General features: G+C 32.5%; 1 protein-coding gene across 1 annotated transcript in view; it reads right to left on the bottom strand.

Annotated features, from left to right (window-relative positions):
• Window positions 1-789: 789 nt before the first annotated feature.
• The window catches only part of LOC114332848 (uncharacterized), a 415288-nt gene continuing 401481 nt past the window's right edge, over window positions 790-14596 (bottom strand). Inside the window, exon 26 of the mRNA XM_050650473.1 lies at window positions 790-1007. Coding sequence (XP_050506430.1) covers window positions 930-1007 — 78 coding nt within the window. The 3' untranslated portion in view covers window positions 790-929. The remainder of the gene's footprint in view (window positions 1008-14596) is intronic.

Genomic DNA, 14596 nt, shown 5'->3' with positions numbered 1-14596 from the left:
GTCAAATAATTGTAAAATGGATCATAATATTTTAAGCAATACATCATTTGAGAGCACTTTTTCACCCATTTGCTCAAATTGACATTTTTCGTAAATGACAATATATGGCATGTGATATGTACAGTACGTAAATTGTTCAGCTGGAAATGGGGAATATACATTGAGACAAATATGGCAACTGCGCTCTCTCAATGACAGTATGGTTGTTAGCATTAAGGGGCATTAACCTCAAAATTGACAATAATTCATGTCGGCTGACACAAATAAACGTCAAAACATGACAATGTAGTAAGTAGCTAAATATTTTTGGCCTGGGAATGGGAAAACTGAGTCTCTTTAATTTTGAAATTAGTTTTTAATTTAAAAATGTTTTAAAAATTAAAGTAATATTATATTAACTCATTAGTTATAAGCTTTGTTGTTGATTTATTTATGGACAGCTTTGCTTCCAAACTCACTCATTCTATTCGTTCTAACGTCGTTCTAAAAGTCGTACTCGAACAGAAACTTCAACTAACACAGGTTAGCGCAGTTGCCACAATTATCTTAATGTATATTCCCTATGTCCAGCTGTACGATTTACGTACTGTTAATGATTTCAAAGCTGGTCACTGAAAAATGAAAACATCTTCAGATTTTTTTAGTTGCTTTTCAACACTTTTGTATTAAATGTAATATTTAATACATGAAATTATTTATTTATCAATATAAAAGAAAATTCCCAGTTTTTAATAATGTTTTATACATTTCCATAATATTTAAACGACTTTTGAACACACACATATTTTAAAATACCTAGATGTATATAAAATGTTTTTCTATACAATTGTATTATTATCTGTATTATTCTATATTGTATATTTTCATCGTTATTTTGATCACTGTCTGTTGAGCTGTATAATGAAAATAGCGATATACAATATGCAAATTTAGGCCGGAACATTCCCTTTGCTGCTTCCTCTTCTTCTGCTAAGTTGTTTCCAGAATCTTCGGTCTAGTTGTTTGTCCTATAACAAAAAAAAGATGAGTTAACTTTTTTTTGGAATACTTTATCTAGTAATTAAGTTAATAAAAAATATGAAAAAAATATTTTTAAGAAACGCTTTTATTTAGTTACGCGTGACTAAAATTAAACATATAAAAAAATCAACTAAAAAGCAAAAAATAAAAAAAATTGAAAAATTTAACACATTCGTCAAAAAAAAGCGTGGAGCGCGTCTTCATCGAATAAACGGTTTTCGCACCACGCTTTTCTTTAACGAATGTGATAGATTTTTTCAACTTTTTTTATTTTTTGCTTTTTAGTTGATTTTTTTATAATATTTTTAATTTTAGTCACACGTAACTAAAGAAAAGCGTTTCTTAAAAATATTTTTTTCATATTTTTTTATTTTTTACTTTTTAGTCTTACACTTTTCAAACATTAAAATATATCGTCATGTTTATTAAAATATGTATAAAACATATAGAACATATTATGATGTACTAATGGTATCTTTGGATGGTGAAATGATGGTGAAAAGCAATAGTTTTAAGTACCTAGGATCGGTATTACAGAGTAATGGAGAAATAGATGGAGATGCATGCAGTAGAATTAGGGCTGGATGGATGAAGTGGAAAGAAGCGAGTGGTGTGTTGTATGACAGAAAAATTCCAATGCATCTGAAGGGAAAATTCTATAAAACAGCCATAAGACCGGCTATGATGTACGGAACTGAATGTTAGGCAGTGAAAAAGAAAGAGGAACAACGAATGCATGTGGCGGAAATGAGAATGGTTAGATGGATGAGTGGAGTGACAAAGAAGGACAAAATTAGAAATGAGTATATTAGGGGAAGTCTAGGTGTGGCACCAATTGATGCCTAAATGAGAGAGCATAGATTAAGATGGTTTGGTCATGTTCAACGTCGAGACGTTAATCACCCAATACGAAGAATAGCTGAAGTGCAGATTCCTGGAAGGAGTAGGAGAGGAAGACCAAAGAAGACCTGGGGGAGACGATAAGGCAGGACATGTTGGTAAAGGGGATTGACATTGATATGACCCAAGATAGAATTGGGAGGAGAAATGCAATTAGGGAAGCCGACCCCGCATAGGGATAAGGCAAAGAGAATGATGAATGTACTAACATGAAAAGTAGTCAGAATCGGCAAAAAATTTGAAACTTTATTGTTTATTTATGAAGCATAACGTAAACAATTAACGTAAAAAGTGAAATTATGTATAGTTCATATTATTAGCTACAATCCGTAATAGTTTCAATTTTCTACATTGTAAAAACAAGAGAATTTAAGCATACTCCATTAAAATCGTTTTTTTTTATTTAAATAATTAATAAACATAAAAAAAAATTATTGACTATTCGTGTATTGTTCTCGCGGATGCACATGTCTGCAAATTTTCATTCATTTGCATTGAAGAAAAGTCAGTCAAATTAACGTCTAAAGATTTGATGCAAACTATTGAAGTAAATAAAAGCGTTTAAAAATGTTAGAATAGATGTTCTAAATTAAAATAAGATATGTATTTGAATGATAGTGTTGGCAAACAAACAGAAAAAATAAAGAAGGGAGATAGTTTTCTTACAATGGTCCGAGAACTGGTAGACATTTTTGTGTAGGTACTTGAGGCCTTCTAAAAGTTTTACAGATAACGCTTCCATAATATCCTAATACAAAAATGCAATCCTGGCTGGAGGATAGCGGTCATTTAACCCTAAAATTAACCCCTTCAATTAAAAAAAAAGTAATTTCAAAACTATTTTACAAATAAATACAAAAAATGTGGTTGACGCAAGTTGCTACTAGGAGAGGGTATTTTTTAATAATAAAAATAAATATTGCATAAATGATAAGTCATTTTGGTAAGATTTTCTACCAGGCAGATGATTAAAAACCGAATGGATATTAAATATGGACAAATTCGATGTTCATTGGTTTGAGGGAGATTGTTTGCCGCAATCAGTTTATGATGACATAATTCATGATAGAACAAAAGATAATTCCGAAAATATTGCTGAAAGTAAGCTTACATGTTTTTTTATAATTACAATTTTCTTTTTTTTTAATTAATTCAAACTTCTTGTTCTTCGTGTGCCTCATCCTTTTAGGAGAATTGTAATCATCAAGGACCATTTTACCTTGTTTGCAGCGAATGTGAAGAATTGTGTTGTTGTTGTTCCACTCCACTGCTATAAATTTTTAACTACAACGTGCGTCGTCTCCCTGGTCATAATCAACTAATATTTTTCATTCCTTAGCGTGCTTAGCTCATGTTTCTTTCCTTCAGAGTGTTGAGTATTTCTTTTTCTTTTTTATCTTCCTTAATGTTTCCGTGTTTGTTGTTGTATCTATAATATTTTCCACGATAATACCACATCTTAGAAATGGCATTATTTTCAGTAACGTCCGTAATTGTCCAGGCTTCGACTCCATATAAAAGGACGGAGAACACGCAGCATCTCTTGTTTACTTAGTTCAACAAACATATATGACTATTTACGGATATAGAGGAATTCGAGTTTCGGGCGGAGTCGGAGGCAGAAGAAGAAGAAAATGAGTATTTTAGCTGAAATGAAGAGTTCGAAGAAGAAGTACAAAATTCGGACACAGAATTAATTCAATGCTTTTATATTTATTTCTAATAATAAATTTAACCTTTTCTATTCCTATTTGCAAAATTTAGAGAAGTCTAAAATATATAATGATTACTCCAAAATTTTGAGGCACAACAGCATGAATAACGTCAAGTCACGTGATTTTGATCTAGCGAATGGAATCGCTGAGATCGAGGACGCATCGATGTACGCTCTCTCTCTCTCTCTCTCTCCCTCTCTTTCTCTCTCTCTCTCTCTCTCTCTCTCTCTCTCTCTCCCTCTCTCTCTCTCTCAGACACGAGAAGTACACAAATACACGAGAGTACAAGACAGCAGAAACGAAAAATCAATCATAGATTACTTTTTGGTAAGCAGCAACAAATGGAAAAGAGTACAGGATACGAAAGTGAAAAGAGGCTCGGAGATTGGCAGTGACCACCATCTAGTAATAATGAGAATGAGAACAACAGAGCAAAAAGAAGAAAAGAGAAGAAAGGTAGTAAATGAAAAAATAGAAAGTTACAAATTAAAAGAGGAAATATATAAGAAAAAATTCCAAGAAAAATTAGATAATACTTTGAAAGGTAGGGCAAAAAATACAAATATAGAAAAAAAATGGGAATATCTAAAAACCAGCATAATCAAAGCAGCTGAGGAAACTTGCGGGAAAGCAAAAATAGCAAATACTAACATGAGGAGAACAGAATGGTGGACGGAAGAAATACGAGAGAAAATAAAGAACAAAAAAGACAAATGGAAGAGATACCTAAGCACAAAACACCCGGAAGATTACGAAGCATATAAAGGAAAAAGGGAAGAGGTTAAAATAGCGGTGAAAGCAGAAAAGAAAGGTCATGGGAGAGATTTGGACAAAAAATTATAGGAAAAACCAAAAACTCTTCTACGGTGCATTAAAACAACTCAGACAAAAGAAAGAGCACATTATGCCGAATATAAAAGACAAGAATGGAAACGTACTAACAGAAGAAAAACAAATAATGGAAAGATGGAGAGAATATTTCAAAGAGCTAACTCATGTAGACAAGGACAACATAGGGGAGATACAAGAAAGGAATGAAGAACAACAAGTGGAATCCATAACAAGAGAGGAATTAGAGAAAGCAATAGAAAGAGTAAAACTGGACAAAGCACCAGGCAAGGATCATATCACCCCGGAAATGATAAAATTCATGGGGACAGAGGGAATGAATAGCATGAAAGAACTAATGAATGATATCATAAATAGAGCAGAATTACCAAAGGACTGGAAGAAAGACATTATATTACCAATACACAAAAAGGGAGACAAGAGAAACTGTAATAATTACCGAGGTATCACCATATCAAGTATCCCTGGGAAGGTATTCGCAAGAATAATAGAGACAAGAATAAAAACCCAAATAGAAACAACTATGGAAGACACACAGTGTGGATTCAGGAAGGACAGAAGCACGCAAGACCTAATATTCACATTAAGACAAGTAAGTGAGAAGGTAATCAAGAAGAATAGAGACATAGATATGTGCTTTATTGGCCTGGAAAAGGCGTTTGACAGAATCCGAAGAAAGGACGTTTGGAAGACACTAACAGAAAGGGGAGTCGACAGACACATAATAGAAGTAATAAAGGATATGTACAAAAATAATACAAATACAGTAAGAACCAATAACGAGGAATCCAGAGAATTTTCTACAAGTCAAGGCGTCAAACAGGGATGCGTGCTGGGTCCACTGCTATTCTCAGTGGTACTGGATGAAGCGATAAAGAAAGCCAAGAGAAGAATGAGAAAACTAACATTAGCATACTGGCAAATGAAACAGACTCAACTATCGGAGCTACTATTTGCAGACGACATGGTATTGATAGCAGAAAACATAGAAGACTTACAGAACAATCTTGAAATCCTAGAAGAAGAACTATCAAACATAAATATGAAAATTAATACAGAGAAAACAAAAACAATGATAATTTCAAATACGAGGAAGACACACGCAATAGAATTAGACGGGAAACAACTAGAGCAAGTGGAATATTTTAAATACCTAGGAGTAATAATCGAATCAAATGGTAAACAAGACATGGAAATAAACGAGAGAATGGGAAGAACAGGAAGCTTATTTAACATTATGAAAACAACATTTTTTGGGAAAAAAGATATACCGGAAAAAGAAAAAACGGCAGTCGTTAAATCAGTAGTTAGACCAACAATCATGTATAGCAGCGAGACATGGACATTGACGGGGAGACAAAAATCCAGAGTCAATGCTATGGAAATGAGGTTCCTGAGGAAAATAGCAAACAGAAAGAGGACAGACAAAATACGAAACGAAACAATTAGAAAAAACCTAAAACTAGAACCAATCAATGAAAAAATAGTAGAAGGACAACTTAGATGGTTCGGGCACGTGTGAAGAATGTCGAACGAGAGGCTAACAAAACGAGTGTTCGAAACGAGAGTGCAGGGAAAAACAAAAGAGGGAGACCAAGAGTTATGTGGGTAGATGAAATCAGGAAAGAAGTCGAGAAGAAGGGATTGATATTGGAAAGTGCAAGAAACCTAACGCAATATCGGAAAGCATGGAGACTACAATGCCAAACTCAACTCCACCAGCCTTACACCTAAAGGTAGAAAGGCTTAGGACTAAGTAAGTAAGTAAGTAAGAATACCATAATATAATAATAGATATAAATGATAATAAGGTAAGAATCTTAAATTATGGTGCAACGTAGGTAAGTGATACTCAAGGAGGCCCTATCTATAAGTAGAGCTTGGCTAAGCTAGAGCTTTAGATCTGTTGGTGCAACCAGGCATCATTCTGGCACCAGGCATCATATTATATTAATTCTTATGATATTCTCGACTTAAGCTTAAGATCTGTTGGTGCAACCAGGCATAAATTTACGTTAAACAAAGTACAAGTTGCCTCAGAGATATTTTTTGTAATAAAATTTTTACAGGTTTTTTAATTTTGGGGGTTTAAATTTAGGGTTAAATGACCGCAACCTTCCAGCATTCTTCTTCTTCTTGTAGTTCCTTCTCCTCTATCGGACGTTGGCTATCATCACAGCTGTTCGTACCCTCCAGCCAGGCGTGCTATTTATGGAAGAGTTATCAGAAAAATTTTCAGAATGCCTCAAATACCTACCAAAAAATGTTTATCAGCTCTCCTTTTATAATGTTGTTAAGCTAGAGAAGTGTCTCGACTGAATTTCCTTGAAATAGAATTCCCAATTAGAAGCTTCAGCTTATTCCATTCTGTAAAAAGATAATTTACTAATTTTATAAGTATGCTTCTTTTCATGAGCATTTTTCAGTGCGTCACAAAATGATAGAAAAAAATTCCGTGATAATATACATTTATAACATTTATTCTAACATGACATTTTAGTTAAATCTGACAGTTGTCACATTTTATTTGCAATTTGGCATAAAAACAAATCAATTGTGTTTATTGCATTTATAAAATGGTATTTTCTTAGATTTGGATAGTCTTATAAATTGTACAGATTATATTCGTAGATATATTATATAATTCGTAAATATTTTTTTTTTCGATTGCAGCGCCATCTATCGACAACTAGAATAAATGTTATAAATGTCTGTAATGACAGACGTGCCTTTTTTCTGTCACATATAATTTAATGCGTTAGAAAGAAATCGAAAATCTGTGACGCACTGAAAGATATCTATGAGAAAAAGAATACCTAGAATGGAAGTTTTATTTATTTTTTTGATTAAAAGATTTATCTTTCTTGCCTTTTTGCACCTTGTACACCATATGCGCCTTCCTTAACCCTTTTCTTGACAATGTAACATTTTTGTAACATTTTCATTTTAGGTCCTAGGTGAGTTCTAGGTGACTTGAAGTGCATTCTGTTACTCACATTTTGTGACAGATTCCATCTGTCACCTGTTGCGTTTTCGAGAAGGTTCTCCACTGCTTTTATAAACTTTAAATTCTTTATAAGAAATAGTGTGTTTTTTACTATTTTGGTGATTGTTTTATATTGTGCAATTATCCTATAATGGTACATTCTTTCACGGTTTTTGCTGTAAATTATAAAGAACCACTTGGATTGACATGAAATTTGGCATACGCATAGCAAATATGTCAAAGAAAAAAAGGGATATGGTGCCGATGTGTGCTTTTGCCCTAGGGGTGACTTTCACCCCATCTCGGGGTGAAAAAATATATGTCCAAGATAACTCCCGAAATGGATAAACTGACTAATTCTAAACAACTTTTGTTCCATATAGTTTTTTCACCAAATCAATACTTTTCGAGTTATTTGCAAGTGAATATGTTCATTTTTCAACAAAATGACCACGTTTTTAGACGGTTTTTCGCAAATAACTAAAAAGTAGGCATTTTGCCGAAAAAAATATTCTTACCAAAACTATAGCCTATAAATAAAGTGAAACAAAGATGTATATATTAGGTCTCAATACCTAGTAAAAGCAGAGTTATAGCTAATGAAAAATAGGTTCTTGTTCGAAAAATTCCAAATATGTAGAATAATTCAACGTGAAATATCCAAATAATGAAGCATTCTGGGGGAAAACACATTATAACTTTTTTAAAGTGTTTAAAAAAGCTTTATTGCTTCTAGCATCAAATGAAACAAAGTTACGCTCAAAATAAAGTTGGTTTTGGCAAAAAAAATCAGGAATATCACCCCACAATTAGCAACTTAAATGAAATTAATCGTTACCGCTTCACAAGTTACTTTACTTATGTTGTGTTTATATGATGTGTAAGTTTCATCGATTCAAAGTGCTTATTTTTAAAAAAATTTAGTTTTAAATAAAATTTTTAAAAAGTTTAATTTAAAAAAAAATGTTTTCTTTTCTAAATAACTTAAAAATTGTTAGAGATACCAAAATCTTAAACAATAAAAAAAGTCGGCTTTACTTTTCTGAATATTTTGTATTTTTTTGTTTTTCTGTAAGACAAAAATTGGTTAAGATTCGGTGTTTCTAAATTTGGATACATTCGTGATAAGTGGCTCATTCAAGACCTTTTAACTACAGCTCTTTCAAAAATAAGGACTTTGAACCGATAAAAATTACAGATCATAATATGATCAATAACATACGCGAGTAAAAACTTGTGAAGTGGTAACAATTAATTTCATTTAAAATGCTAATTAGGGGGTGATTTTCCCGATTTCTTACCGAAAAAAAGGGACCAACTTTATTTTGAGCGTAACTTGTTTACTTTTGATGCTAAAAAATAAAAAAAAAAACAAAAGTAAGCACTTTTTAAACACTTTAAAAAGTTAAAATGAGTTTTGCCCAAAAAAGTGCTTCGTTTTTTGGTTATCGCACGTTAAAATATTCGATTTGGAATTTGACGAATATGAACCTATTTTTCATTAGCTATAACTCTGCTTCTACTAGGTATAGTGACCTAATATATACACCATGTTTATTACTTTTTTACGTGCTATATTTTTGATAGGAATTTTTTTTCGACCAAATACTTACTTTTTGAGTTAATTGCGAAAAACCGTCTGAAAACATGGTTATATTGTAAAAAAAATAACATATTCACTCGCAAATAACTCGAAAAATATTAACTTGGTGAACAAACTTTATTGAACAAAAGTTGCTTAGAATTAGTCATTTTATCCATTATTTGGAACATATATTTTTCACCCCCAAAATGGGGTGAAACTCACCCCTAGGGCAAAAGCACACATCGGCACAATATCACTTTTTTGCTTTGACTTGTTAGCTATGTGTATGCCAAATTTCATGTCAATCCAAGCGGTTCTTTAAAATTTAGAGGTTTTGCAATATTTTAATGTTGTTCTGAAGCTATTTTCTTGTGGCATTTTTACAATTTTAACTATTTAGAATGGGAAATAAGCCACAATATTATTAAAAAATGATTTTTATTAACGTTTCGACGCCCAAATCGGGTGCCGTTGTCAAAATACAAAATACTATTAATATAAACAAAAATGTTGTTGCTTAGTAAAAAAATTCTTCTAATAATTTATTTAATTTGACTCATTTATATCGGCAATTCAGATACATATGATACATTTTAAAGTAGAAGACTTTAAAATGATATTGCCAATATTTATGAGTTGCGTTCCTGGGACGACTTTACTGAAAGATAGTTCATTCGATTACATGAAATCAACCCCAACTCAAGAATATCCGTCACAAAAAAATCATAGCATGTGATCTGTCTTTAAAAAGATAACCACATGCAACGGTGACATTAAAATTCTCGCGTTAGAGATCTCATAGTAAATCACGAGGGAAAACCAGGAAAAACCTCGTGATACTATCCCGACATCGTAAGTATTTGGTCTTACATTTAATTTACTCTCAAAATTAATACCAAATTCTGACTTTACTATAATTTTGTTTAAATTATAAATAATATCAATAATACATGGGTATATAAGTAATACTAAAATATAAAATATGTACTAACTCGACTATTGACTTACTAATTGTGGTATTTTCTTTCTATTGACTTCCTCTTTCAGTATGGGTATCCACATCCTACTGCATTCCACCGAGGAATTTGCGACACAATTGGTTTCGTTTAGCATAATTAGAGCCGCTTCTTTGATTTTTCTCTTTTTACTATCTGTTTCTTTCAGGACTATACTTGAATCTCTCCACTGAACTCTATGTTCATTATCCCATGCGTGTTGACATATTTGAGATCTATCAAATTCTCTATTTTTAATATAAGATTGATGTTCACTTATTCTAACGTTTAATGGTCTTGATGTTTCACCTATATAAAACTGTTCGCATTCACAAGGTATTTTATAAATACAATTCTTTGTCCTTTCTTGTTCATTGTTAGGTTTAGTTTTAGATAGAATAGATCTCAATGTGTTGGTTGTTTTGAATGTTGTTGAAATGTTGAATTTATTTCCTATTGTTTTAAGTTTCTCGGATAGTCCTTTTATGTATGGTATTGATATTTTCCTCGTATTATTTCTTGTGAATGTTGTAGGATCCCGTTCTATGTTGTTCTGTTCCATTCGATCCAATCTTGACAATTCCTTATTTATAAACGATAAAGGATAATCATTTTTTAATAAAACATATACCCATACTGAAAGAGGAAGTCAATAGAAAGAAAATACCACAATTAGTAAGTCAATAGTCGAGTTAGTACATATTTTATATTTTAGTATTGCTTATATACCCATGTATTATTGATATTATTTATAATTTAAACAAAATTATAGTAAAGTCAGAATTTGGTATTAATTTTGAGAGTAAATTAAATGTAAGACCAAATACTTACGATGTCGGGATAGTATCACGAGGTTTTTCCTGGTTTTCCCTCGTGATTTACTATGAGATCTCTAACGCGAGAATTTTAATGTCACCGTTGCATGTGGTTGTCTTTTTAAAGACAGATCACATGCTATGATTTTTTTGTGACGGATATTCTTGAGTTGGGGTTGATTTCATGTAATCGAATGAACTATCTTTCAGTAAAGTCGTCCCAGGAACGCAACTCATAAATATTGGCAATATCATTTTAAAGTCTTCTACTTTAAAATGTATCATATGTATCTGAATTGCCGATATAAATGAGTCAAATTAAATAAATTATTAGAAGAATTTTTTTACTAAGCAACAACATTTTTGTTTATATTAATAGTATTTTGTATTTTGACAACGGCACCCGATTTGGGCGTCGAAACGTTAATAAAAATCATTTTTTAATAATATTGTGGCTTATTTCCCATTCTAAATAGTTAAAATTGCAATATTTTACCTTTTAAGATCGTACTATAAATAGAGAGTAAACGTTTTAGATAATTTTCTGTTTATTGAACTATCAAAAACGTCGTCAAACATTTGTATCAAATTTTGGTACATTGCCAAGTAAAGGGCGAGTAAAGTTTTTATTTTTTTGAACAATGTAGAGTTTTGATTTTTTTTATCTCTGCAATATTTTATTGGAATTTTATTTGTTTGCAGATAAATTCATATATGTTTAAAAAAGAGTAGACAAAATTATTTAAATGTTTTGTAAGCCAAGCACCACTTCCTTTCAGTATATAAAATATGAAGGGTTAATATTGATGTTCTTTGGGTTTTTTACTAAAATTTTATTGAGTTAATAGTGGCATTTTCTGTAATAAATAATATATAACCATATATTAATTATGTATTATAAAATAAAAATAAAATACGCCAAAAAAGTCCTAATTGAAGTAAAACAGCAGATGAAATAGCCAAACAAGGCCCGCCAATACCATTCTTTTGACAGGAAATAAATCTGTGGTATTCCAAAGGCAGTAATAAGTTCAGCTACGAGGAAGTGGGTAGCTCACAAATCTCTGGAATGGTGGAGGAATACATTACAGAACATTCGCCAAAATTTACGGCAGACCTAAAACAACAGTCAAAGCCATAGTAGGTTTGCTAACAAGGCACTGTAAGCTGAATATGCAGTTAAAGCTAATGGGATTGGCAGATGATGATCTAGGCAGATTCTGTCATCTAGAAGTAGGTAGAAACAGCAGAGGAAATTCAATGTAACAGCCTGGCAAATGTGCGGATATTTACAGTAGGCCAAGAAAAGAGACCGGCAAAGAGCTCCATGAAAGATTCTGTCTCGAAGTAATTCGACCTTTTAAAAAGGGTTAGACTAGACTAGAGAAAGTATTCTAGAGCTAGAGGACTACAATAAATCTAAAATGGTTACATATACCAAAAGTCACCTCATCGAATTGTTCTACCTATCTAAATATCTGGTAAAAATTATTGTAATTATATTATGTCAATATGGAATCAACTGCGTCCTCTACTAATTCTAGATATGCTTCTTTAGGGTTGACAAATGACAGATGTATATGTTACGGGTAAAGTTAGATAAACGGGTAATTCTAGGATTACTCGGGTAAAGTGAGAATTATTACTCGCGAGGTATCGGCAATATCCGATAGTAAGTCCGAAATGCTATAAAATTGGCAAAAAACAAGAAAGCCGTTGGTCCTGACAGCATACCTACAGAAATGTTAAAGCTCATAAATGAGGAAAACACTGGAATACTAGTCAAACTTTTCAATGATGTTTATTCGACTTGTGATATCCCTGAAAATTGGTTAAAGTCCGAATTCATAACCCTACCAAAAAAACAAAGTCCGAAAAATTGTAGCGATTATCGAATGATAAGCCTTATGAGCCACACTTTGAAAATCTTTCTGCGTATCATCCACAATAGAATCAGAGATAAATGTAAAGAAGACCAGGATGAAACACAATTTGGCTTCAGAAATGGACTGGGAACCCGGGACGGACACTTTGCGCTAAATGTATTATTGCAGAAATAATGAGATCAAAGGATTTCTTTGCTGTATTTATTGACTATGAGAAGGCCTTTTATGATAAAGGAGTCGATAGTCAAGATGTACGAATCATAGAAAAATTATACTGGCGTTAAAAAGCGACAGCTTGCATAAATGAAAAATCAACAGAAATATGTAAAATACAAAGATGTGTCATACAGGGTTGTATATTGTCCCCACTGTTATTCAATTTATATTCAGATAAAGTATTTAAGGATGCGCTGCATAATTTGGAATGGGGTGTGAAAGTTAATGGAATTCTGATAAATACAATCAAATATGCAGACTATACAGTTATTTTAAGTGATGATATGAATGGATTACAACACATTTTAAAAGCCATTGACACAGTGGGAAGAGAGTTTGGCCTAAACAAAAACTGTTCAAAAACAAAATACATGGTATTTAACCGCTTGGCCCATCAAGATTCACGATTATATGTTGATGGTCATATAATTCAAATAGTACCCAGTTTTAAATATCTTGGTTGCTATATTACTGAACAACTAGATCCAGATAAAGAGATAAAATGTAGAATTGAGATAGCCCGCACGACATTTTTAAAAATGAGGTCCTTCTTCTGTAATGATAACTTGCAACTTCAACTTCGAAAGCGAATGATTAAATGTTACATTTGGTCAGTCCTCTTGTATGGTGACGAAGCATGGACATTAAAAATATCCACCATTAATCGTTTGGAGGCCTTTGAAATGTGGCTGCACAGACGTACACTGAAAATACCATGGACAGCTATGCTGACAAATGTGGCAGTCCTTAAGTGAGCAAATGCTGCCCGCGAGCTGCTTGATAACATCAAATATAAAAAGATGGCCTATTTTGGACACGTAGTAAGGGGAGACCGGTATAATATTATTCAACTTGTTATGATGGGTAACATCGAAGGACGCGGAGGAATTGGTAGAAAGTAGGCCTCGTGGTTGAAGAATATCCGGGAATGGACAGAAATAAAGAAAGAAGAACAACTATTTAGAATAGCTCGAGACAGAGGCAGTTTCGCCATGTTAATCACCAACGTCAAGGGGACTTGATAGGGCACGTTAAGAAGAAGTCCGAAATATAATTTAAATATTTCAAATTTCGGGCTTTACTGGAGTAAAACACATTCTATCTGCTGCGTCTTGGTTAAATACTTAATCGGGTGTACTAGTAATGACAAAGCCGTAACTGTTTGAAAGATATCTCAATTTAAGAAAGAAACGCATTTTACACAAGTAAGGAAAGTAAAACTATAAATACTGCAGAAATAAAAGTTATAATCTATTTGTTAATACAAGACAAGCTGCTGTAGCATTTATATATATATATAGTTTAGCTCTCCAGGCCTAGAAGGCCCATGGCTTGGTTTACTATTCCTTTCCAATCTCTCCTATTTGCTGCTTTATTTTTCCAATTTGTGATTTTCAGTTCTTCTATGTCTTTTTCAACATCTTTCTTCCATCTGGTTTTCGGTCTACCTTTCTTCTTCTTTCCTCCTATTCCTCCCGTTAGTATTTTTTTGGGAAGTCTCGTGTTTGGCATCCTTTGGATATGTCCCAACCATCTCAGTCTTTGTGATTTTACGATCCCTACTATGTTTGGTTCACCATACATCCTCTCCAATTCCACATTTGGTCTTCTTATCCACATTCCATTCCA

Source organism: Diabrotica virgifera, chromosome 5 (assembly GCF_917563875.1).
Source record: "Diabrotica virgifera virgifera chromosome 5, PGI_DIABVI_V3a".
Classification (NCBI taxonomy): domain Eukaryota; kingdom Metazoa; phylum Arthropoda; class Insecta; order Coleoptera; family Chrysomelidae; genus Diabrotica; species Diabrotica virgifera.
This window is presented reverse-complemented; position numbering and strand designations above follow the sequence as displayed.